General features: G+C 38.4%; 5 protein-coding genes and 1 long non-coding RNA gene across 7 annotated transcripts in view; 1 reads left to right on the top strand and 5 right to left on the bottom strand.

The window, feature by feature from the left end:
• The window catches only part of grik1b (glutamate receptor, ionotropic, kainate 1b), a 45,775-nt gene extending 39,305 nt beyond the window's left edge, over positions 1-6,470 (bottom strand). Inside the window, exon 1 of the mRNA XM_041799297.1 lies at positions 6,357-6,470. Within this exon, the coding sequence (XP_041655231.1) occupies positions 6,357-6,441 (85 nt within the window). The 5' untranslated portion in view covers positions 6,442-6,470. The remainder of the gene's footprint in view (positions 1-6,356) is intronic.
• The window catches only part of LOC121517515, a 28,779-nt gene extending 21,174 nt beyond the window's left edge, over positions 1-7,605 (top strand). Inside the window, exons 3-5 of one of the 2 annotated variants that reach the window (XR_005992560.1) lie at positions 4,405-4,601; positions 6,766-6,879; positions 7,357-7,605. This is a non-coding gene — a long non-coding RNA (uncharacterized LOC121517515). Of the gene's footprint in view, positions 1-4,404; positions 4,602-6,765; positions 6,880-7,255 lie in introns of both variants that reach the window. The other variant, XR_005992557.1, reaches the window with a different exon arrangement.
• Positions 7,606-10,768: 3,163 nt separating this feature from the next.
• Positions 10,769-11,845, bottom strand: LOC121516975 (claudin-8-like). Its single transcript, XM_041798446.1, has one exon. It carries the CDS (start codon positions 11,843-11,845, stop codon positions 10,769-10,771), a length of 1,077 nt encoding a protein of 358 aa, XP_041654380.1.
• A 361-nt stretch (positions 11,846-12,206) lies between these two features.
• On the bottom strand, positions 12,207-16,146 carry LOC121517499 (claudin-8-like). The gene has a single exon (XM_041799320.1). The coding sequence runs from the start codon at positions 16,056-16,058 to the stop codon at positions 15,276-15,278; it is 783 nt and encodes a 260-aa protein (XP_041655254.1). The 5' UTR covers positions 16,059-16,146; the 3' UTR covers positions 12,207-15,275.
• Positions 16,147-19,352: 3,206 nt separating this feature from the next.
• LOC121517489 (claudin-8-like) lies at positions 19,353-20,662 on the bottom strand. The gene has a single exon (XM_041799308.1). The coding sequence runs from the start codon at positions 20,660-20,662 to the stop codon at positions 19,787-19,789; it is 876 nt and encodes a 291-aa protein (XP_041655242.1). The 3' UTR covers positions 19,353-19,786.
• A 3,770-nt stretch (positions 20,663-24,432) lies between these two features.
• LOC121517506 (claudin-like protein ZF-A89) lies at positions 24,433-25,119 on the bottom strand. The gene has a single exon (XM_041799333.1). It carries the CDS (start codon positions 25,117-25,119, stop codon positions 24,433-24,435), a length of 687 nt encoding a protein of 228 aa, XP_041655267.1.
• Between the last annotated feature and the right edge of the window lie 1,426 nt (positions 25,120-26,545).

Below are 26,545 nucleotides of genomic sequence, written 5' to 3'. Positions count from 1 at the left end.
CATCATGCAAACATTCAGTTGTCATTTATTAGAATAGTTTACCAATATCCTACTTTCTTTGTTTCTGTATGTTTTTCTTTATTGAGAAGTGAATGACAAACTGATCTTTTCCCTCAACACAACAATCCATGTTGAATTTGCAATATGAGTTGTATTTTTGGTGTAAAAGAAATGAAATTTATTAAACTCTGAAGCCATCACACACCCAGCTAAAGTAGCTTTGTAACTCTGGAACATGGAAATAATCTCAGTGCTCTTGATTTTATAATTTTATGGATAAAGTCCATATTCTACGGATTAACAGCACTTTAGATTGACTAGTAAGTGGACAGTCTGTCCTTGGACTCAACTTCTCCTGTTTCAAAAGCTAGTCGAAGTTTTGATGCTATTCAGAAGCATGTCCTTTCTGATTGTTTTATTACTATTATTATTAACCAGAACTGCAATCTCGCTCAAATTATGGGCGTATGCGATTAGTTGCATATGCAAAATTTTCAAAATTGTTCAACTCTAGTTTAAAGTATCTAACAGTGTGTTGGTTATAAAATAGAATCATTTATTGCTTGTGTTTGTTGCAAAGTACACAAAAATTAACAGCATAATAAATCAGAATTGCAGTATTGGGAAACAGTTGCAATTTAGATTATTTTCTTAAATTGTTCAGCCCTTGTATTGGCAGATATGAACATTTCTGCTCATATTTACAACCAATATTTTGGCTATAAAAACCTGCTGTAAATATTGTGATTTTAGGCAGGACCAACAGACCTACCTCAATATAAGTCTTTTCTTTATTCATCATCATTCCTCACACTTCAAAGTGTGTTTGAAGGACTGAAAACTGTTAACTTGTCCATCCTGAAATTAAAAATTGTGTGTTTTAAGGGCTGAAGTTTTAGGTCTGAACTACATTTAGATATTGGTATTGATATCAGAATAGACCATGATTAATTTTGTAAAAAAAAAAAAAAAAAAACAAGGAAAAGGGGGCATATCTTATATCGGCAAAACTCCAATATCATGCATCCCTAATACATAAAGTATGTTTTATTGGTTAACTGCACGGCTTTGTTCATTAAAAACTTTACAACATAGGAAATTTAACATTACAAGTCTAAAAGTTTTTGCAAGCGTTTTTTTTGTGCTTGGGCAGTAAATCAACTTTTACTGATGAATCTTATTTGTGGAAAATCTAAATGTTAAAAAAATCAAGATTATCTCTTAAACTTCCTCCATAGCTTTTGTGGTTTTGCCTTGTAAAGTGCAGCTTTCACTCTCAGTTTTCCTCCCTCTGATAAATACACACAAAAACACAAATGCTCTCAAAAAAGCCGAGGTGATTCTCTGGCTATACAACATTTTGGATGGCCTGTTTGGAATATCTACTGACCATTTAAGCGTTTATATCCACATAAGATCCCGTTTTACAATCCATATGCTAGTTAACAACATCAACTTTTCCCTTTAATTCAACTATTTCTACTTCTACTTTGACTACTTTATTACATGTTGGAATATTAAGCAGGAAAGGAAACTGCCTAAAATCATAAATCAGGGTTTGTGTGAACATTTAGAGATTTTATTCTTAAACCATATCACCCAGCCCTTTATATTCTTTTATCTGAAATTCTGCAATGTCTGTGGAGAACATTTCCAGGTAATAACTGATAAAAAGATCCAGTACTTGACAGCTGAATTTCAGATATAACTCTGAACAACCTGGTCCCAGTGAGATTATGAGTAAATTATCGGTTAACCATGGTGATCTCACCAGGTTTAAAAAGAGCTGCTCACAACACAGTAAACTTTGACTTCAGGCTCAACAGACCAGGCTTACCCTCTGATTTCTCTTCATGGTGGACCCCCAGGTCCACAACAGCTGAACCCCACAGTGAAATATTTTTGCTAATAGCAGCTGAGCTCTTTGTTTAAATTTCATTCTAACTATACCAGAGGTGGTTACAGTGTCAGGAAATCCCTGATCCATCTGTTGGCGTGGTTATTGCACAGCAGAGGAGTAAAACTCAGTTATAATCATCCCCATGACCACCATCACCCATCCAGACATCTGGAGTGAAGCAGCAATCACACCTCAGTTTTTATTTCATTTTTGAATATTAGCTCTTTAAAACAGCCGTATTATGTCATATTTCAGTTGAATTACCCCACAAAACACTGCTTGAAAACTATGAAAAAACCTTTTCCCTTTTTATACTGAATAAAAGTTGATGTCTAGAGCAGCTTTAAATGATCCCTCGTCTTTCATGTAGACATTTTAGAATAATAGTCAACTTGAATATTGTTGGTAATTAAGACACCTTAGCATCAACTAGTAAGCTGGAGTCTGAATCATATGTATAAAAAACTTCCTTGGAATAAAAAAACATGCTTTCTTTTCTTGTTTAAGATGGGGCAATGATAGAATGTTTAAGAGAGGAGCATAGCACACTGTTGTTGCAGTTTAACAAAAGAACAACAAAAGAGCGTGCAGAATGCCCACAGACGAGCCGTTTAATCAGCCCAGATACGATCCAATAACAGTATCAGGTCTAATATTATTATTTTCATATCAGAGTTCAGACTGATGGCGCTGATCCACCTCACTGATCTAAATTCCAGTGTTTTCGCCAGGCCATGAATGTACCAGATGTAGACACTGCCAAGACTGACGAAGCAGTGTGCTATGTGTGACAAAAGCTCATACCGAGACCACTCGTCATGTTTCACTTTGACATTAAAGAGCAGTCAGATAACAACACAGATGTCACCCGTTTGTATCTGTGTGATAAATATGAGGTACAGTAAAAAAAGGACAACAGGTGTGCTCTCTCCTCCTTGAGTCTATTGTTTGTTATTAAGCAACATGAAGGCGTCTACTCTCTATGCCTGTCTTTGGCTTTAATACGAGCTGCAGCAACTCATATTACAACAGCGTAAACAACAGTTTTAAAGATGTTTTAACTCCTGACTTGCTTGTTTTGAGTCCATGATGATTCAAAGAAGCAGGCTGTGGTGTTAAAAAAGGTTGGAAAAGCCACTATATAGTGATAGCCAGACTGTGAACACAGTAGCTGCTGCTAAAGCTAATTGAATCAGTGATAAGCATTTGTTGTTGTTGTCTTCCTCTGCTGCTTTTATTGTGAACGCCAACATCAGGGAAAGGGTGTTTTCAGTGGCGGCTGTCTTTTTAATATCAGTTTTTCATTTTAAAACTTCACATCTGTTGCTTCCTGCTGCAATAGACCCTAGATACACCCTTTACATCCTACATCCAGAAAGTAAGCATAAATAAAAAAAGACTCTTGCATTGAGATTATGCAAATCTTAATGTATCCTACAATCCAGAAGATAAAAATTAATAGCGATTAATGTTATATATCTCTAGGGAATGGATCCTATGTGGCACTTGCAACATGACACTGTCTCCTGTAAACAACCGTGACCAGACACGAGCTTTTTAGCAGCCTTGTCTGGTCATGTTGAGAGTGTAACTCAAAAATGGGTCATAGGATTGTGGCTCAGGGCGTCTTTACATTCTGCTCCCCTAAATTTCAAAGGACAAACCAATGCTGTAAATTGGATTTGTTTTTAAGTAATGAAGATCACAAGAAAGAAATGAGAATCTCACACTTTCTGTTTGCAGATGACACGTGGATCAATGCATTCATCAATAGGCTATTAGAGTGCAGATGAACAAATAGACAAAGAAAGTTGAAGCACTCTGTTTAAATTTCATAACTTTGATTTTTGAGGATCAGTTAAGACTAATAAAACTAAAGGAATTAAACAGTCTTGCCTTTGGGGCAGTTTGCATTGTACAGTGAATACATAAGAATGCAATTACCTATGCTTTGTTCTAAAAAATGAAGTAATTCAGCAATCCGTGAAATCCTGTAAATTAAAGTTTGGATGTTTTTTCTAGGAAAAGCCTCCTCTCTGCCATTTAAACGCAGCAGAATTAACTTTGCTTTATAATAAATACAGAAAAGGAAAGAGAATGAATGCTATAGCCACCACTTTCTACTCTCAAATATAATTTTCAGGATCACCAAGCTCCCATTTCATGTTTTATAGGCCAGACAATGCTGTGGGGTGATGCATGCTACGAGGTCACAAAAACAAAAGATTGTGCTCATGCTGCAGGCATATGCTGATCAACCCTGAGGCCATGCCTTTAATAGACTTCTGTTCCTCACTTCAGCGCTGAGAGCAAAAGAAGAGCAGGGTTCAGGTTGAAGCAGCTGCTCTGACAGAAATGTGAGGTTAACATTAAAAAAGCGAACTTCAGATCTTGATTGTAATTTTGGGAGTCTGTGCCATTATCACATGAAGGGAAGTCTTTTAAGGCAGAGGGACACAATGACGTAGTGTTTTGCTTTCTCCCCTCTCCCCATCCTGGGCCAGTTCCCAGTGAGACCCCCCACCCCCTCCTCGACAACACCACCAGCTCCACTCCAACCTGGGCCAGTGCCAGACTGTGAATGAATGAGGAGGTCCTAACCAGTCTACTATCTTCGTTTGATGTGGAGCACTGAGGTCTCTCTGTTTCCAGCATAGATGCAGGCGACCCTTCACCAAAACATTAAGACTGAAATCAAGAGGTAACAAGTCTAGCTATTTCATAAAACTGCTCAATGTATGGATGTCCATTGATGGGATAACTCCCTCAGATGGTGTCTTTACTTGCATATATGGGTCATATCATGAATAAACAAATTAGATCTAATGGAGCATGCAGGAATGTAACAAACAGCAAATCAGAGCGGAGGCCAGGCCACAAGCTGCCGCTGTGTGCTCTCCCAAGTGATGAGATTTGGTTGCTGCCTAAGTACCATATTTGGGGAAGAGACTTTCTGCATAAAGAAGATTAGTATTAGTTGTTTAAGGGCTTTGGGGAGAAGATTTACCATTATTACTAACCCAGTGTAAAGAGGGGAAGCCAGTCACAATCTGATGCCAACACTTGCCAAGACAGAGAAATGTTAATTTAACCAAGCCACACACCATATGGGAGAGATTAGGATGTGTGCGGGTCATGAAGAGAATGACAAAGATTAGGTGGCCTCGGAGAGTGATAGATGATTTAGAGAGATTAACAATATAGAGCACAGATCGGGACTGTCAGGACGAGTAGGCGGCGCTGGCCTATTAGTCTATAAAGTTTGCCAATGCCACTGGTCTGATTGTGAAAGTCTTTAGAAGTAGATGAAGTTTAGAGAGAAACGGAGTCGCCCTGGGCACTGAATGGAGCAGAGTCCCGAGGCCTAAATTGAAAAAGGCATTTTTGTGATGCAATCTTCTTACCCATGAGAGGAATAGTGGATAACAAACGGGAGAGGAGCAGACAGCTTTAATTTTCTACCAAACACCGTCTTATTGTTACAAAGTTACATCAGAAATCAAAGGGGGATAGCTGGGGCGCTGTTTGTCTAATTACAATGGCAGATTAAAGCTGAAGGCACAGCTCTTGTCAACTCTCAAAGGCTCAGCAGGCAACTTCAGACTCAGATCTCCATTCACAAATGTAATAGGTCATCAGCATGATTGTGCACCAAGACTTAATAACTTTTCAGGATGTTAGGCGAAAGACTAACCACATTTATTAAACTTTCACTGTCCTCTCCATATATTCATTTCCAGCAAAGACATAATCATGCCAAACACATCTGCAATAAGATGCAGCAGTAGGTTAACCTAATCACTCATCTGCCTCTGCCCTGCATGGTCAACATGGAGGAGCAAAGAGAGAGAGACTCGGGCATCAGCCAACCAAAGTGGATTAACATGATTTTGATGAAAACCAATAGAGCTGTTTCATGTGGACGGCCCAGCACTCTGTCCTCAGTTCCTCCCTCATGAAAAAGAATCCCTTCATGAGCCGTACAAGAAAACTGAAGAGACAGCACAACAACGTGCAAAGTTTCTACAGGACATAATTTCTAATTATGACACTCATCTTAAGCATGCTACTGAAAAACGTAGTTACACTAAACACGCAGTGACTCAGTCTAATTTTAAAATTATGCCAGAAGTTATATTTTATCCTGCTTCCATTCACTTTACATGGATATTCTTGCATGACATCTGCGTGTTTAATCTCTGCATTTATTATCCTGGCTGAATTAAATTAAATATGATGCTTACATGCAACAGTTCATGCTCCAGAGGTACTGGGAGAGATTAGATAATATACATTATACCACAGTCACTTTTCTGTTTTTACCATAAAGAATGCAATAGTTACTAATGTTACCAAAGCGAAATGACCACTAACATGTGTCGTCATCCGACAAAATAGCTGAAATGCTGTATTTAAGTAAATAAGCATGACATATGAAAAGCATCTTTCCACTTACCAATTCTTAGGACTTGCTGTGAAGTCAGCCAAAACCCTGCTATAAAGTACAGAAGTGAAAATAACAGTCCCTTCCTTTTCGCCATGGTCCTCCCTCCAGAGTCAAATTTAACATTGATATCAGTTTTTCTGCCCTCGGTAATTCATGCTGATAATTTTTCAGTCCTCATATCCATAGTGAAAATAAACTGGGGTCTGACCCACATCCATCCCTCACACATTGTGATGAGAAAAAAAAAACAATAACAAGAAAAAGACTCCACTCGCAGCTGTCTCTGATCAACAAAACTCCAGTTTTCCCATTCTAAAATCCTCTGTGTGCCAGTAAGGGCTTGCTTCTCAAATTCACTGTGCAGACATCCCTCTTATGTTTCTTTTTTCTTTTTTTCTGGTGCACTCTTGAATTGTAGGATGAGACTGAGGAGGAGGAGGACCGTGCACTGTGCTCCTGCTGTCAAGCTCCAATGAAAAGCAGAGAGCAGTTCTTGTTACAACTTTCAAAATAAAAGCTGCAAGAGCAAAAGGTAGGTAAGATTAACATGTTTAAGGGGGGAGGAGGGTACATATGCTCAGACAGATACATATGTACTATAAGCAAAGAAAGTGTGGCTGACCTTCACGTCTTCTTAAAATTTATTTTATGGGGGGAGAAATCCTATAGTGTGCAACCACTATCTTCAGTCTGTTCACATTCATGGGACTTATTTTATCCAAGTATGCCTTATGTGTGCATATGTTAATTTATGAATACATCCAAGCTTTATTTATCCAAATGTTTTCTAGACAGATCAATAATTCCCATATTCCACTACTCATTTTTATCAACCAAGGTCATTAATATTGAAGCACTCTTTTAAAAGTACAGACTATTTTCAGTCTGTTGGTTTCTGTTTTGGCCAGCACTTGAATGCTGTTATTCTGAAATCATAAGTGTCGTTTTTCCGGTCCCACTCCCCCTGTCTTTGGCTGACTGGACACTGCTGAGGGTCCCTCCCGTGCAGGCGCTCAATTGAGGGCACAGCCAAGCCTCTAATCCGCAAACATGGATACGTCCTGAAGATTAACTTCAAATCTGGCAACATTCGACCTCGACAACGTCTTTGCTTTGGTACACCGAGGAATGATTAAATCTTTGCTCCAGTCCTGATGGAAACGCAAATCTAATCTTCAAACTGGTCTGTGACGCTCCCTTGAAGATTAACTACCTCAAACTGTTTATCTGACACAGTCTCATAGTAAAATAAAATGTGTTTTCATTACTGTAACCCACTTCATTTTTTCTCTTGAACCAAAACGGTTTGGGGTGAAAGTTTAAAAGTTCTTTTAGTTGCTCAGTAAAGACATGATCAACAACTGCTGATTAAGCTGGATACCTACTCTCCACAAGCACAGAACAGCACATCATCAGGGTCTGACGATGAGTGCTTTGAGATTTCTGTAATCTCATTGAAATTTATTTTCCCAGGACTGAGCAAAGTTATATACAGAGATTTATGTAAATATTATAATTTGAACAACATTAATTAGCCATGTGGGATTTTAATCAACAGGTTGTATTTTTGTCCTGAGTGAAGACCTTGATGATGATGTTTTATACACTCAAACCACCATGCCCTCAGTAGCTTTCACTTAAACCAGATCTAATATTTTCAGCTAGTTCCATAATCTGGTTTTGTTCAAATTAAAGCTTCAGATTGAGATATAGTGCAAGCTGAAGTGTTATTCTCCTGCCACCTGCAGTCTGAGAAGGAAATATTGTTGTATCTATCCATGCTTCAAGACACTCATCACGATCTTTGGCATCATCTAGTGGTGAAAAACTGAGACTGTCCTGGACTCAACCAGACCTACACGCTGAAAGTATTGTCAAGTAATTTGAACTGCCAGTATGAGGATTTTTAAGAAGTGATCTCTTAACCCAGTGTGGAAGACCATCCAGGTGGCTGTACTCTAAAATAATAACTGTTACTTTTGTGGTAGTAGCAGTAACCCCTTAGAATTCTGGGTAATATCAGTCAAAAACACCTAATCAGGAATACCCAAATTAAATTGAATGCTGTGTTTGAACCATTTGGAGTACAAGCACAAGTGTCTTTAGAAAGGTGATACTCTGAAGTTTCTTCCCAAACTGTCAGACTTACTTTAGCTGCTTCTGGTATTGAGTAATACAACAAATTACAAAATAGTTTCTCCTGTCTGATTTGTATTTTAAAACAGAGGTCTGTAGATGACTGTAGCTGGTAGGTTTTAGCTGGAAATCTCAACTGGGCCAAAGCATGAAGCCTTCCCTCATTCAGGTTCAAAGTTGATAATAATAGAACAGAAAATGAGAATCTTATATTGGTTTATATGAGGGAAAAGTGGAGACTCCAAAAAGGATCGAGGGTATCAGACATTTTACTATGGTGCTATGATAGTAATTGCCTGGAAAAAACACATTACTACAGTATATACAGTGGACTACAGAAAAAAACAAAGGCAAATTTAAAATTATACAAAATCAGTCCTTGAATATTTATGGATGCAATCCTGTTTTTGGACTAAAATTTGACTGGATTTAAATTGTGGGGGCTCTTTCTGAAGCAGCAGCAATGTTTTTGATTGAATATTATGATCAGGAAAGCACAGGAGATTATTTAATGGGGAGCTGTGTCACTTTTATTAGTGTTTTTGTTTTGTCTGCAGCCTGAAAAATGCATTAATTGTAGCTTCTGTGGTGGTTTTATCCTTGAATGGTTAACATGGTCAGAACCCTGAGAATCAGAGCTTTCTGGTGGTGAATGACATGTTATATTTACATTTTGTAAATAACTGAATAGTTACTAAAACATCTGACAACCTGCCATTGGGCCCTAGTTATTAAGTAAGGCTGTTCAATTTCTAGAATATAATTTGTGGAAAATCTAGTTTTATTCAAATCAACGTGTCATACTTTTGTAGTTTTTAAGCTTCTATTATCCTGTTAGCAAAATGCTGGCATTTGGCATGAAAACAAGTAAGCATGTCCATTGTTTACATTCAACATCCATCATTCAACATAGAAATTACACACAAAGCCAAAAATGCAAGTTAAATAGATATATCTTCGAGTTAGAAATGTATTTTTATTTTTTTATTTTTCCTTTTGTACTATGAAGCTGCTCTCATCCCCTCAGAAAGTCCTTGGCATTTGACTGTATATTCCCAACAAGTTAGTACATCATAGACATGCAACGTCCTGCAAACCATGCACATATATTTTGGGACAGTCAGAAATTAAACTTATTTTGGGTTGATGTACACAATACAATTAAAAACATTCTGTTAATATCAAAGGAGTGTAAGGTTTTTTACCTTACTGATAACAAATAAGACAAACTGATACAAATCTGGCCCTCCAGCTGTACAACAGTGGTTTAGAAAATATGAGAGATTTAGAAAAAAATGACCTATCATCTAGGGGAAATTGTTTTAGTAGCAAATGGGAGAAATAGATGATTCAAGAATCACTGTCAGATATGCATGGACTGCTATCTTGAAGATACTGGCTGTGCATAATCCCTTTAAGGATAATGTACTCCTACAACTAAACCCAGTTTTTTTCATTTTGTTAACTCTACTTATATATGCTACTTAGCTATGCAACGTCCATGATTAAACATAAATTTGACACACAAAGCCAAAAAAGTGAGCTTAAGTAAAGGGATGCACATTATTATCACTTTAAAGTGTGTTTTAAGGGCTGAAGTTTTAGGTCTGTGCTGCGTTTAAATATCTGTATTGATATCGGTATTGGCTTTTGTAAGTTTCGGCATATTGACTTTCTGCACAAATCCAATATCATGCATCCATACTGCAGTACAATGTTATAATTCTGCTTATTTATGCATTTATTACATTTTTGGTCTTTTATACTTTTATTTGAGATTACAGTTGCTAGTGGGAAGTCATTATCCCCCTTCTCCTCCCCCTTTAAAAAATACTGCTGATAAAAAAAAGAGATTCTCCAAGTGATTTATTTGATTTTATATCCTTAAGCACTATTTGGCTCCTTGTTAAATGGCTGCAAAGACAAAAACACAAACAGTAACCTCAACCAATGAAAAAATACAATAAACAGTTGGTTACAATTAAACACAAGGCTATGATGTTCAAAAGAAATAATTTCAAATAAATATCTCTTGAACAGTAAGTCCATACTGTTGCTACAGAAAGACAGCCTAATGGCAGCTTCAACAACAACCATAGTTCTGTTTAACAAGAACTTATAACCTTTATTACATAATAGGAATTTTAAAAAGCTGTTTTATGTATTAAAAACATGAAATGGTTGTAGTCCTGGCATCAGAATTATCCAAATATGAGCAGAGAAAATGTGATTTATCTTGCCTTAAATATCAGTTGGTAATGTACTTTATCAGTAAGCTCTTGTCTTTATATGTACACACCAGGCCTGCTCCTGCGAGAGTCTTGCTGAACTCTTGATGATTTGTATCCTACGAAAACAGGAGTGTGTGGAACCGGCTGAAAACTGGACTGGTGTGACGCTGTAGGATAAAGCGAGTATGGAGTGGTGTTTTGGCTGATGTATAAGGAGTTTCCTGGAGTATACAGGCTTCCAACATGGTTAGAGCTCTGCAGGGAGGATCGTTGAGCCATGCTACCTTGATATAAGAGTGATGCACTTTCAGGCATACCAGGGTTATAGACAGCAGGGGGGGTAATTAATGCTCCATCAGTGGTCATTACTTGAGGGAGGTTCTGTAGTGGCATTGCAAATTGTTGTCCAACAGAGCCATTGTTTGGCAGAGGAGGCTGGTATGCTGTAGATTGGAGGCTGGAAAGAGTTGACAGTGGATGGTAATTCATTAGAGTTGGTTTACTGGGTGCTGGCTTGTAACTGAGCAACTGTGCTGGGTGGTACACATCAAATGAGCCTTTCTCTGAGGGCATGCGGCGGCAGAGGAACAGCATGGCTGAAGCAAAAAGGAAGGCACCAGTCACCCACCCGATGTAGAGAGCCTCCCCCAGCTCTCTCCTCTGGGCGTCAATTAGCAAAGGGTTATAAAAATCCCTGATGATGACGTGACCAGTCCACGACACAGGGATAAAAACACAGACACAAGCCATCAGCTGCATTCCACCTGCAACGAACAGGAATATGGTCTTAGCCCAGGTGTTACCCTTAAAACAGGACGTGCATCGCATTCCTGCTAGAGCAACAAGAAGCCCCAGTCCAGATAAAGCCAGAGAACAGCACATGAGGCCCCGGGCTGCCTGCAACTCTGGTGGCAGGAAGAGCAGAGAGTCGTACACCTTACACTGCATCCTTATGTTAGCCTGTCGAAAGCAGTTCATCCACAGGCCCTCCCAGCGGGTTTCCATCACAATTATGTTCTCTCCGATGAAAGCCGTCACCTTCCACATGGGCATTCCTGTTGTAGCTGCTGCCCCGATTAGTCCAATCAAGCCGACACACATTGCAGCAATTTCTGAAACCCCCTGAACCATTATGGAGTGTTAGAAGGTTCAGTGATATTGCAATAAAAATGTTTAAGGCTCCCTATAACAACAGCATTTAGTCCAAGATGTGTCCAAGGCAGCAAGGATCCTCTCATCTGACTCAGTTTGTATGCAGTAATCATTGTTTGTTGTGGGAAAGAGGGTTTGCGGTAACCTGGTTGGCCCAGAGCTATGGGGGTAAAGACGACCTGTCCTTATTTTGTGTTTATGATTCCTCTGGCTATGGTGGAATATCGCTGCCATCAGTCTGCAGCAGTAAACACCAACAAGGGAAAGAGCAAGAGATACCAGAGAGAGATCACAACTACACAGATTTTTTTTAAAATAATTTTTAGTGTTTTTATTTACATATTGTTTGATTTTAAAAAATCAGAAGCAAAAAAATATGTACCACAAGCATCAGCAATACATCTGTTGTCCACATGGGAGCAGACTTTCTTGATAGTTGAAGAGAGCAAGCTTAGATTACACACTCAAAATGTATTCACTGTTGAGTACTAGAAATGTATTTTATAAATCATTAGGGAGATTTTTTAGTGGCCTTTTTATTAATTAAATGTTTTGAAAAAAAGCAGCATAGACAAACATGTTTTTACATCAAGCAAGCAAGAAACCAGTGCCATTACGTCATCAAATATTTTCATTATGACACAGCAATCAAACAACAGTACATTTGTTGGCAGCTCCCTGACATGTTGGAATTTCTGCCTCAAAGTGTTAAGACATCCACTCCACTGTACTATGAATTGAGATTCTGCCACTGTTATTTAATAGTCTTTAGTCTATTCTCTGTACACGGACTAATGAACCCCTATCCACTCCTCTAATCACATAATTGAGTTTGCATACGACACAACAGTGGTTGGTCTCATTACTGGGGAAAGAGGAGTCTTCATACAGCACTCTCAGTGAGGTGTGAGGCTAATAATCTGGTTCTGAACACAAAGAAAACTGAGGAAATGGTGTTGGGCTTAAGAAGACAAAGAGCAGATCCTGCACCCGTTCTTATAAATGGAGAGGAAGTGGAGATGGTCTCCACTTCCTAGTTCCAGGGGTCACCATCTTACAAGACCTTCCTGGTCTGCAAACACCTCAGCAGTAGTCATAAAGTCCCAGCAGAGATTGCACTTTCTAAGATTACTCAGGAAAAATGTCTGAAGGAGAATCTGCTGGTGACCTTTTATCGCTCCACCATTGAGAGTGCTGGCATACTGCATCACAGTCAGGGTGTCCGCGGGTTCTTAAAAAGTTGATCAATCAATTCAGACAAAATTAAAGCTTATAAAAAGTATTTAAGCATCTAAAATAAAAGACTTTAAAAGACTTTAATGTCTTAAATTTTGTAGGTTGTTCTTTTTAAATAACATTTTCATCTGAAGAGGTTGTTGGCTAGTTTTAGATTTAGATTTAATCACACATTAGATTTTTGAAACTCTGCCAAATATGACCTCAATCCTTCCCAGACTTATTCAGATAAGTTATTGAATTTAATACAACTCAATTATTGTGAGCTATGATTTATCAGCTAACATTAAAGTGTTTTGCATACAGCACTTTCCCAAAATCTAATCTCAAAATGCCCAAAGAAAGCTTAATTTACACACTACAATATAAAATACTACTGGCATTTTCTTTTCTTTTTTCACATTCTTGTCCTACTATCAGCACAAAACAAACACAACTGTGTCATTAAAAATTGGTTAGAAATTGAAGATGCGACAAGTCTTAAAAATGTATGAAGAGGGTCTTACAAAAGATCTTTAAGTATTAAATCCAATGTCAGATTTTCTGTATATACCCTGCACAGTGTGGTATACTGGCTGCTCAGCTGCTGACAGGATGACCTTCAAAAAAATCAGTGGAGAAAATCACTGGCTGTCCTCTGCCTTCTCTAGAAGACATTGCCAGCTCACGATGCCTCAGCATAGCCAGAAACACAGTAAAGGACAGTTCCCATAAACTTTTTGCAGTCCTACCCTCTGGGAAACTCTACAAAAGCTTTTAAAAAGCAGAACAAACAGACTAAAACTAGTTTATTTCCCTGGGACATCAGAGCTGTAAATGCTTGCACATGATTTTAATATCCATCTGAATTTCAGTGCAATATCTTAATAATTTAATGTGTTGATATCTGTTGATTTATGGTGTTTTGTTTTTATGTTTTTGTGTGATCTGTTTTTAAAGCAGCAGTGCTTTCAAATGAGGCTTTTTAATTTTGTTGTACTGCCTTTGCAATGACAGTAAAGAGGTTCTTTTCTATTCTAAATTGCAGATTGGATTTAAAATCCCTGAAACTAAACAAAAGGTTATTGATAGTTTAGGCGTAAACATGCGTCATCACTCTGCTGAGTGATGAAACGAAAATAGAAATGTTTCCTCATTGATTGAAAATGTATGAAACGGAGGTAAAACCCCAGATGAATTAGTCATTGTTTCGTCCTGAGCTCTCTGTAACTCATTCAAAGTGACTTGCAAATGGCGATCACATGTTCATGCTGTCACCTTGTCTCTATAACAAGGCTCTAACACAAAGCTCTCAGGTTGAGTTTCCTGTGAGTCCACACCCTTAAACAAGCAGTCCTAAACCTGCATCTCATGTTTGCTCTCATTTGTTCAGTTCCATCTCTCCCAGAGAGCTCCAGGGCATACAGTAAACTTAAACAAAAACTGAAAGTTAAATACAGACTCACAGTTGTTTTCTGGTAACATTGATAGACATGATCTTTTAAGTTTTCAAAAACACAAGTCTGAGTTATTTTCTCCAAATCAGTCACAAGCATGATGTTTACTGTCCCAAGGGTTGTTCCTGTAACCCTGCTACCTTTGTTGGTCCTTTTAATACCGGTTTTAGATTGATTGGTCTCTGCGATAAAGCTTAAAAGGAAAATTCACTGAAACAGTGAATGAGGTATTACTAACAACAAAAACATGAATCATTTAAACTGTGAACCCGAATAAACCTGCTTGATAATGGCGCTTACATCTCTCATTGGTTACAGGTTGCATGAAATGTTAAATACAAGGTAGTTACACAACTAATATGCAAACACAGGATTGTCAGTATAAAATTTGATTAATAACAAGCATTAAAATGATTGAAATGAATTACTGGCATGAAAATGAGAATATTTTTACATATGAAGATGCTGTAAATATCACTTACTCACTTACTACTCCTCAAAAATATACAAGAGGCATGTAAAGGTTATTTCACTTTAACACAGTAAGTTATGTACATGAAATGCATTCATTTTCTTACATGAAAGACATCTTTCAGTGTGATAGGCACGGCAAGTTTATCTTTTAAGCACCGAAGAGCAATTCAAAGTGCCTAATAGTAATAATAATGTGAAAAATGCTTTTCCTTTCATATGGTGACCGTACCTGTTGTCATAATGGCTAAAGTCATTCTGAGTGTTCAGAGATAAGCCACTCCACTGCGAACTGAGGGGTACCTGGAGTTGTAGCTGTAGTTGTTGGAGGGATGTCTTGACAGTATTGGCTGTGGCTGTGGTTGGGGAAGGAGCACCAGCTGTTGAGGCTGTAGAGGCTGTAATGGTTGTGGTGGCTGTGGAGGGTAGGCCATGTAGTCGGAGGCCCTTGAGTACAGATACCTCTCTGACTCCTTACTGTCAGACTGCAGATTGCAACAAACAAAAAAGCATCCACCAGCGAACAAGAAAGCAGCAGCCACCCAGCCGATATACAGAGCCTCCCCGAGCTCCCTGCGCTGGGCGTCGATCAGCAAGGGGTTGTAGAAGTCCCTGATGATGACGTGACCCGTCCAGGAAACGGGGATGAGCACACAGATGCAAGCACATATGATCATAACTCCTGCAGTGATGAGGACAAGTCTCTTCGCTTTGTCGTCGTTTTGAATGCAGGACGTGCACTGCAGTCCAACCAAGCTGATCAGGAGACCGAGGCCACCCAAAGCTAGGGCGCTGCACATGAGCCCCCTTGCCGCTTGTAGGTCAGGTGACAGGGCCAGGAGAGAATCGTACACCTTGCACTGCATCCTGATGTCGGCCTGTCGAAAGCAGTTCATCCACAAACCCTCGTATCGGGTCTCAAACACAATGATGTTCTCTCCTATGAAAGCTGTGACACGCCACATCGGCATCCCGGTACTTGCTGCTGTCCCAATCATCCCTATAAGGGTCAACATCAGGGCAACTATTTCCAGTGCTGAGTTGGCCATCCTGTTCTCTTCTTTGTTTCCTCCAGACTGAAATGTAGAATAATGTGCAGGAATAGTGTGGCTCTAGGAGGAAGCAGCAGAATCCCTCTATGGAGTGGCTTTGCATCCTAGTGGAGAAGGAGGAGCAGATGGATGTTCACCTGTACTGCCTCCTCCCTGTGGACAGGACACCTGAATGGGAGGGGTGGGAATTGCAACCTGTTGCTGGGAAACAGAACCCCCAGGCATTGTTTTTTTCTTTGTACACCTACCACAGGAGCTGCTTCAAGCTGCTACTCTGTTTATTCAGAAGTCTCAGTTTACACTGTCAGATCAAGTTTTACAAGGGAACCCTTTTCCCTTAAAAATCATTGGGGAATTTTCTTCAACTTCCTCAATGTGCTGTTAGGTTAGGAATTAAAAAGTTGCATGCTAATATATTACCAGTGTAAATATACTGTAGATATCATAGCCATTGTTGAGCTGTGGGCAGTTCCCTTTTTAACTAGGCAAGTTATGTGTTAAATATCCAGGGCTTAGCCCACACAAAGGACAGTCCAGACTATCCCCAGAAGATTTTGCTTATTCTGCTTTTGTATGCCCTGTTTTGAGAAACAAATTTTGAATTGAAACAAATCTGTGCATCATTTGTTGCAGTTTGATCAAATGATGCAGTTTGGGTGCAGATTTGGCTCAGTGGGTAGTCCTCAACACAGTTTTTGCAGTATGGATTTAAGGTCTCCATGCTGCCTGGTGCATGTTTTCCCCTCTCTTTCTCCCTGTGATTCCTCTCTCTCTTCAGCTGACCTATCTAAATAAAGGCAAAATTTAAAAAATAATCTTTAAATCAAGATGCAGAAAAAAAAAAATCATCAGTACTTACATTTTTTTTCTCAACCTTAATTGCACTAAAAAATGTCATTATCATGCTAAAATAATAAAATACCATGTTGAAGTTCAATGATTTTAACTTCTGCCTCCAGAAAATGCCTGGTATTTCTTTAAGTTACATTTTACATGAAGGGTAGGAATTTGGCATTAAAGTTAACAACTTAACTATATTTTTTCAAACAAAGAAAATAAAAAGCAAACTATGGATACTGATTCATTCACAAAAATGCTGAAAACTGTACTTTTATAGCAATGTTAAAACTACTTTTATACTGCAGTGAGTGTATAACTTGTTAAAAGATCCGTTTTTTAAATCATGCTTGGCTTTAAGAATAAAATTTCAATTTTGGGATTAGCAAAGCCTTATTGTTTGTCACTCATTTCTTTTTGCATTTATCTATCATAGCTTAAATAAGCAACATACTTTTAACCAACCTAAAAGATTCTGGGCTTTTAAGAAAACATTTGGGGCTTAAGCCTCATAAACCACACCCTTTCTCCGGCTATGAGATAGACTCTTGATTAAGGCTGCAACGAGTGTTCACCATAATCGATGATGTCAACTATAAAAAAAAATTTGTTGACGCAGAAATTTAAGTGTCGACTAATCGTATGATTGTTTTTGGTATTGGTGAAATCAAATACCGGCCTCTTAAAACTCATCTGTACTTACACTTCACTACTCAAAGAAGAGAGCCAGCCTCACACCAGAACATGGTGACATGTTGTTCCTGCACTGCAATTTCAAGAAATTCTAATCTATTGTTTAGTCACTTGGGCTGGAAGTTTGATTTGTTTACATTAAGCTTTATTTGTACTTTTGGACTTTGGATGGGCAATTTGCTTTATTTACTTTTATGGACATACCAGTCACTTTAAAGAAAGCCATCCTTTAGTTATTTGTAACCTGCAAGGCAGGTCAACTGCTGCTATTTAAATTGCTACTGTTTATATAAAATGAGGATCCAGAACAGCATGCAAAATGATTGCGATCAGTCGACTGATCGGGAAATTTATTGATAGATTAGTCAACATAGAAAATAATGATTAGTTGCAGCCCTACTCTTGATAATCATTTATTTATTATATTGTAATTGCAATTGCAATATTGTCCAGTATAACCACAGTTGAACATTTTTACCAAATCCTGCAGCACTGTTGGTAGCCTAGTGGTTCTATCTGCAAGCCTGGAAGCCTAGGTTCAAATCTGGCCTATGGGTCTTCTCCCTCATGTTACTCCCCATTCTCTCTCCCCAGTTTCTGACTCTATCCTCTGTCCTTGCTAAAATATAAATGGACACAATCCCCAAAATAGATAGTTTAAAAAAGTGTTTTTTTGTTTGTTTGTTTTTTTTTAATAACCACTATTACACAATTGATATGCAGATGCTGCGAGTCCTTCTTCATATTACCATACAATCAAATACCTGTACTTCCTAGAACTATTATAGTAGAATAATATTACAGTACTAATGTAATTTTATTGTTGCAATAAAGTGATGACGATTACTTTCTTTTTTAGTATTACCTTCTATTACAATTATATAGATATGAAAAAATATACCTTATATCACTAGAAGTGCTTTTTGATTACTTATAATGTCTGATATATAGATGTATTTTTTTCTTTTCCTTTCTTAACTTATCTTCACGAGTTTTTTCCCTCCTATCTCTTTTCCTTTCTCATTCTCTCTCCTTTTGCTTTCTTTATCGCAAACAAGAAAATTACACATACACAGGTAACATGTACACATATGCATGCTTTTTGTGTCTATAATACTATAATACATTACCCATGTAAATACAGATATCACAGCTTTTTTAAAGCTGTGGGCTTTATCTCTGTCATATTTAAGTCACTCACCACTTCTGAGTTCATTATGTTTCAATAAAAAATAACTGTAATGTGAGCACAGATAAACAATATTGGCAAAAATTAGTGTTTAGAAATCTTATAAAATGCTTTTAGCAGTGTGGTTGAGTAAGTTGTTGTGGAGATGGTGGTAACACTTGTGTACCCATGTGTCACTGTCAGTATTGAATTTCTTGTCTCAGTCTCTTGTGTCTGTCTGTGCTGAGGAAGAAGCAGACGGTTGCAGCTCTCGCTTAGTTGAAATGAAATCTCTTGGCAGGCTTGCCTTGTGGGTGGATCTGTAAGATCAGTCTGGTTTGACCAGTTCAGCCACATTTCCTCTGACAACAATGGAGAAAAACATAGCAACTCCACATTTACACAACAGTGAAAGAAACGGGAGCAGTTTCAGGTTGAACTCTTGAATCCAAGTTAAACTGAAAATCTTTCTAAAGGAGTTCATAAACAGTCATCATGTCACCAGAAACTCACCATTATTTCTTCTTCCATGTTTTTTCTGACCTGAACTGCCCAAAGGAAGCAAACAAAATGCTGTTTTTATCATCATAATCCCTTTATTAGAAACCAAAAATGATCTCAACTCTAGGCCAATATATTGAAAAAATATTTACATTTACAACAAAAACTCAAACAGTAAATTAAAATCTGCTGGAGGTATGTAATTTGATGAAGGCCTAGTGCATAATTTTTCTCAAAGAGCATGTCAGCAGAGGCTGTAAAACTGTGAATTACAGATTAAATGGGCTACCTGAATGTCCCATCAAATTTAGTGTAAATCATATGAAAACAAACAAAGCAGTTGATGATCAGAACACATTCAGTTAAAAAACTTGACTCTCTTTAGAAAGGTGAAACATGAGGGCATCTCCATTAACAGTCTCTGTCAACATTACATGATTTTCCTCTTCAGATCTACCAAATTGTGGTAGGTAAAACAAAGAAGCATTAAAGAGTCATTAATTGTCTCTGTGCTTGATTTTTCTCTCTAGTACTGACTTGGTGTGTATGCCACAGATCCTGGTGGGGGTTGAGAGTAGGCAGGCCCGTAGGTGTATGCTGGCTGGTAGGTATACGGCTGGTATGTGTATCCAGGCTGGTAGATATTTTCCCCGGGGTTGTATACAATTCTCTCGTCTGGGTCTTGGGTGCGTGGAGCGTGACGGCACAGCAGGATCACTCCGGCAGTGAAAAGCAAAGCTGAGGTCACCCAGCCGATGTAAAGAGCCTCCCCCAGCTCCCTGCGCTGTGCATCGATCAGCAGAGGGTTGTAGAAATCTCTGATTATGACGTGGCCGGTCCAGGACACAGGGATTAAGGTGGTGATGCAGCCCATGAGGAACAGACAGCCTCCTGCCACAAGGACAATGTGCTTGGTACGAGCTCGATGGTCCACCACCTTAGTACACTTCATCCCCACTGCCGAGACGATCAGGGCAAAGCTAGTCAGAGCCACAGAGGCACACATCAGACCCCTGGCAGCCTGGAGGTCTGGTGGCAGAAACAGCAGGGAATCGTACACCTTACATTGCATCCTGATGTTGGCTTGTCTGTAGCAGTTCATCCACAAACCCTCCCAACGTGTCTCCATGACAATAATGTTTTCCTCAATGAAAGCCGTTACCTTCCACATTGGCAGGCCTGTCACGGCTGCCACACCGATTAGTCCAATGAAACCAATGATGAGGGCTACAACCTCACAGCAGATGGCTTCACGGCGGTCCTTTTTCGCGATTCTCTGCTTCTCTTCATATATAGAGTCTTGATAGTCTGCATAGGCTCTGGCCTGTTTCTCATCGTAGTAGGACCCAGCGTAAGACTGAGGTGGCTTGCTGTAGCCACTGTAAGCAGTGTAGGTAGCCATTATCGCACAGAGAGCCAAAGACAACCTTTGGCGGCTCTCTCACAGCTCAGGAAACAAAGCTGAGGAGAAGAGCCAGTCAAGGGACTTATACACCCACAAAAAATGCTAAGGATGCAATGCAGCCTTACTGGTTGAGCTGCTTTACTGCCAGATAAATGGTGACACACCAGTAGTTGTTACTTGTTTTGATGCTAATACACCTTTCTTCATTGACAATGATCCTTTTGTCCTGTGATTAATCCAAAAGGAATCAAATCAAAGTGGATTACAGTGCCATGTTATTTGTGTTGCTAACCTTAAGGATATTTAAACACAATTTTAGATTTACATAATATCAACATATTGGTAACAGCAGGTACTGGCCTTAGAAGTCAACTATCTATGTTGTCTAAGGTGGCCTGGAAGTGCAGTGCAAAATTACAAAGCTTGATACAAACTTTCATTAACCAAAATAATTTTTACATTTTTTAAAACAAGTTAAATTTAGCAAAACACTTTTACAAAAGACAAAGCAAATATACAAAAAGTCAAATAAAAGATCACAAAGTCTGAAACACTTGGAAAAAAACATTTTTACAACTCATGAAACAAATTAAAAATTCAAGAAAAACAACTTTTAAAATTTAGAATTAACATTTTACAGATCAAATTTAAAAGACACTTTAACAAGAGCTGAGACAAATTTATGAGACAGAATGCTTTTACAACTTCTGAATAGGGATGAGTACCAAAATCAGTACTTCTGTTAATACCAACCAAATTCTACCAGTAATTCCACGTATTGATTCACGTAAATAAAAAAACAGTTTCACATTTCTTTACATAAATGCATTATTGACTGTTAGAAAGTGGAAGAGTAGGGAATTTTCCATGCCAGATGTGAATGCCGCATTGCATGCACAAGAGCATAATCAGTAGCAGCTTATTCAATCAACAAAGCATGGCTGATAGGAAGAGCTCAAAGGCTACACTGCAATATTTGTGACGCAAAGTGCAAGGCTCGCTAGGGCAATACTTTTAGGAAGCAGTATGATGATTCAAAACAGCGCCTGCTGCTTCCTTCTCTCATCCTCTTGCCCTCCCTTTCTCTCTCCCTCTCTCGCACTGAAACCTCACTCTAAACACTGTGATTCACAAGTGTACTATGTGAATACCAATAATAGATATATATAACCGATAAAGGCACAAGTTTATCTCTCAGCCACCTAACAGTGACTGAATTAAAACTTGGCACAGCTGGTGCCGTATGCAGCTCTCCGTCAGGATGGATGGATCAGGGCCAGAGGCTCACCCTCACTTCTTATTTTTATCACAGTTTGAAACAGTTGGCCACATTCTACGAGGTTGCAGTGAATACAGGTAGAACACAACAGACTCAGTGTGCAAGATTTTGGTGCATGATGGATTTACGGATTAAGGCATGGTTATGCTTTCTGTGTGACCAGCCGCATGATTAATTGTTCAGTGTGGAGCGGGCTCTGCTCCTACGTTAGAAAGTTGACATGCTAGTGTTGTTGGAAAAGAACTGCATGAGGAAGAAAGATGCACAGTACTAGGTTATGCTGGAGAAGTAGTTTGTTTACTTTCATTTGTAGTACGTAATATTTCAATTTGTAAAATATTATGCCTTTGTTTATTTACTTATTTTGACTCTGTCTTCTTTTGTTTATGGACCCCATCACGTATCTCCAAACTGGAGAGGAATAGGAGGTAGTAGGGTCTGGGTTTAATTTGTGCAATATAAAAAAAAAAACACTTGGTAATTATAGTAGTTTAGGTTTTTTTTTTATGTTGGAGTAATTTGTAAAAACACTCCTGATGTTACATTACAAATGGTGTTTGATGTTATTTCGATATATTTGATAGTGTTTTGATATTGAGAAATAAAAAGCTAAAAATTCAGAATTTGTGAGGTTTTTTGTATTAAGAAACAACATTTATTATGGCTTATAAACACACAAAAGTACCGCAAATAGGTACACTGGTGTACTGTACCGATTCCCAGTTGCCGGGCATCGGTACCACATCAATTCTCATGTGTAAGGTACCTGTCCGTACCTCTACAAATTTACATACCTTATCTTACAGAAACGTAAAGTAAAAGTGTTTCAGACTTTGTAATTCTGTTGTGGCCTTTGGAAATGTGTTTTTTAAGTCTTGCAAACGTGTTTTAGACTTTGTAATTTTGTAGCCAACTTTATAAATTTGTATGAAGCTTTGTAAAAGTGTTTCAGAATTTGTAATTTTGTGCTGTACTTCCAGGCTACTGCAGTTTGCAGACAAGAACAACTTAAACAGTCGTTAGGTCGGCTGCGCATGTCCTCAAACTTGGTGGGAAGGTTAGGATATTTGGCCAAAATTTTGAAAAAAAGTTTTGAACTAACAGCATATTGGATACCATGAAATGTAAATTATTACACTCCTAACTTCACAAATATTATTATTTGACATGCCAGAACATAATTTCCATATCATATAGTTAACACATCCATATCCACATCCATAACCTTCATAACCAATGAAGGTTATGGATGTTTTCTCTTGCTCTTCTCTAAATATAATTTGGGGAAACTTTTAATCAAAATTTGGTCAGTTTTGTTTCTACAAATGTGCTCTCTCTGTCCTTAACCTGTCAAACTTAAAGCTAATACAGTGATCACAGATGTCTAATGGTCTCCACCTTCATAGGTAAACTGAGCTGATAAAAAGGTGCTGATCACAGAAACCTGAGTAGGATAGGTTGCTTTGTAACTCTGTATTGTCCGCTTGCCAGCAGTCTCACCTGGAGTGTGAAGGCTGTCTGACCTAAAAGACTGTAACTATTATTCTTAATAATGTTTAAGTTTTAAATTGTTAGAAATATGACACAACTGTAAAACCAGGGTGGTTCCAGGGTAGAGCAGAACCATGTTAGGAAAAAGTGGCATTATGATATTGTTTCTTATTGTGATGAATATTGTCATATGAAAAACATACAGGAAATTATTTCTAATAAGTGCAGTTCATTTATATGGGCATAAATGGACAAATAGCACAAATCCTGTCATCATGATTAAATTATTTTGAAATGAAGACTATTTTTATCTTCAGGGTGCACTAGATGAGATATATGTAATGTGCAGTATTTTTATGCCAAGTGAGAAAGTATTGCTTGTTTGCATGGAATAATGTTTTGCATTTATTGCAATAAATGTATACTTTTGTCATACATTTATTGTGAAAGCTTTTATTTTGCAATAATGATCATTTTGCAATAAATTGTACAGCTCTAGCAGTATTTCCGTTATGACCGTGGTCAATTAAAGTTTGTATTCAATACTATAGTAGCAATTATTGAGGAACAAATACATTAATGCGTACCAGCATAGAACCAAACCTTTCAGAAACTTAACAGATATGCTTTAAGTGATAAAACTTTTTGGCTGAGACTTATTAACAGCTCACAACACTCAACGGAGCAGTTATAAGTGATAGTTGACAGAAACTCTTGTCAAATGAGAGCACAAAAACATATAGCACAGAAAGTTTTATTTTAACATAAAATTCCATCAGATATTATTGGCAAAATATTTTGATGTAAAATGCTTACGGTGAAAATCACTTAAAGTGCTTTAGCATCTGAGATTACATTTGTCATTTGAATATCATGGTAATCAAAAACTAGCAAATTGAGTGGGAAAAAAAATATTCAGACAGAATTGCCCAGTTTGGATTTTTTGAAAAGGTAGAGACATGTATTTTCATAGTCTAAGGCCGTTCAGCAGAGGTCATTACACATATACTTGATGTTTATAAGAGCTGGATGGAGTCCTTTGCAGATACACGCTCTCCTCCTTCTTTTCATCCCTCCCTGCCATAAGATACGCGTCGGCATAGGTCTCTTCCTCTGATCTACGTTTGCTGAAGCAGAACAGAACAATGATCCCAGTAATCAGCAGAATTCCCGATGTGCCCCAGCCAATGAAGAGGGCCTCCCCCAGCTCCCGTTTCTGAGAATCGTCCATTGTCGGATTGTAGAATTTTCTAATGATTGTGTGGCCCACCCAGCTGACAGGGATTAGTGTTGTCAAACAGGAAAGCAGGTAAAAACAGCCACCTAAAGCCAGGGTAACGTTCTTGCTCTTCATGTTGTCAACACAACACTTACACTTTCGGGTCCCACATCCTGTGATGGAGAGGGCGAGGATTACCACGATAACAGAGGTGCACATAAGCCCCCTGGCTGCCTGCAGCTCTGTTGGCAGAATAAGCACTGAGTCATACACCTTACACTGCATCCTGAAGTCTTCTTGTCTGTAGCAGTTCATCCACAAGCCCTCCCAGAGTTCCTCCATGACAATGAGATTTGCTCCAATGAAGGCAGAGACCTTCCACATTGGCAGGGCAGTGGCTAGAATGGTCCCAAGGAGGCCAATAGAGCCCAGGACCATGGCTAAGACCTCCAGCTTTGCTGTCATGGTTGGAGTGGAGTGCTGTCTTGTGTTTAGTTTGCTGTCTATGAAAAGACTGCTCAGTGTGTCCGTTTCAAATCTGTGAAAACATCACCATGCCTGAAATGTCATCCTACAGGTTTTCTTGACTTGAGATTAGTCCTTACCAGTATTTCAAGTGCATCTAAAAAAAACTACTTTGCATTTTTCATGCTTTCATTTTTTCTCCCTCTGACAACCAAGAGGTAATGCACTTCTGTCATTTTTGCATTTTAGTCCTGACAAACACCAGTTAAAAAGTATCAGAATCATCTTTTCTGGCCAAGTATGTGTACTCGCATTAGGACTGAAAACCTAGTTTTTCATTTGTTTGAGTTCTAGCTTATTTTTTAAAGGTTTTAATGGATACAGTAGACATAATAAACATGATGTGGCTGTGCACAAATCAAAATTTCTCCTAAATCAGAATACAGTAGTGCAGGGATACATACTGTCTGCTTGATACAAATTAATTCATGCAATAGCAGTGGAAACGTGTTCTGTGGAGTGGTTAATCATGCTTCTCTGGCAGTCAGATGGGCGAGTCTGGATTTGGCAGATGCTGAGGAGTGTTACCTACCTGACTGCATTGTGCCAACAGTAAAGTTTGGTGGAGGACCTTATTATACTCTCCTCTTATTTCTTCTTCCTCAAAATTCACTGGAAATGTGATTGTGACCTCCAGCCTTAAAGTCTTGGTTCAATTTAGACACTATTTCGGCCTACTAACATTTTCTTTTAGAGCACCACTTGCAGCCAATCATATGTTTCTTCCATCTTTACTGGACAGCACATTTTCAGTCTGGGCTGGTCTAGGTATAAAATCTTTAAAAGATCTATATATACACTCTGTCTTTGCTCCTTTCCAACAACTAGTTGAAAAGTTCTCGCTTCCTAGGGAACATTTTTTTAGGTACCTTCAAACTCGTGATTTTTCACGCAGATTATTCCCAGTTTTTCCTGCTCTTCCTGATGTTTCTGAATTAGATATCTTTTTGGAGCCTCTGTCATCATTGAAGAGAGCAATTTCTGTCATTTATTCTAAAATCCATAATCTCAGATCAGACTCATCTGGAGCCCTTAAAAGTATTTGGGAAATAGATTTGGGAGAGACTATTTCAGATGATTTGTGGGTGGAAATTTTGAGAAGGGTGCACAGATCATCAATATGTGCTAAACATGAGTTCACTCAATGCAGGATTTTGCATCGGGCTCACTACACCAAAGCTTGGCTGGCAAAAATATTTGACACAGCATCTCACTTATGTGACCGATGTCAACAGGGTACTGCAAATTATATACATATGTTTTGGGGTTGCTCAACTTTAAAGACATTCTGGTCTGAAATCTTTGATACTTTATCGAAGGTAACGGGAAAAAAATTGTATATGGGATTCCATATTGAAGTACATGT

Source organism: Cheilinus undulatus, linkage group 2, assembly GCF_018320785.1.
Source record: "Cheilinus undulatus linkage group 2, ASM1832078v1, whole genome shotgun sequence".
Classification (NCBI taxonomy): domain Eukaryota; kingdom Metazoa; phylum Chordata; class Actinopteri; order Labriformes; family Labridae; genus Cheilinus; species Cheilinus undulatus.
This window is presented reverse-complemented; position numbering and strand designations above follow the sequence as displayed.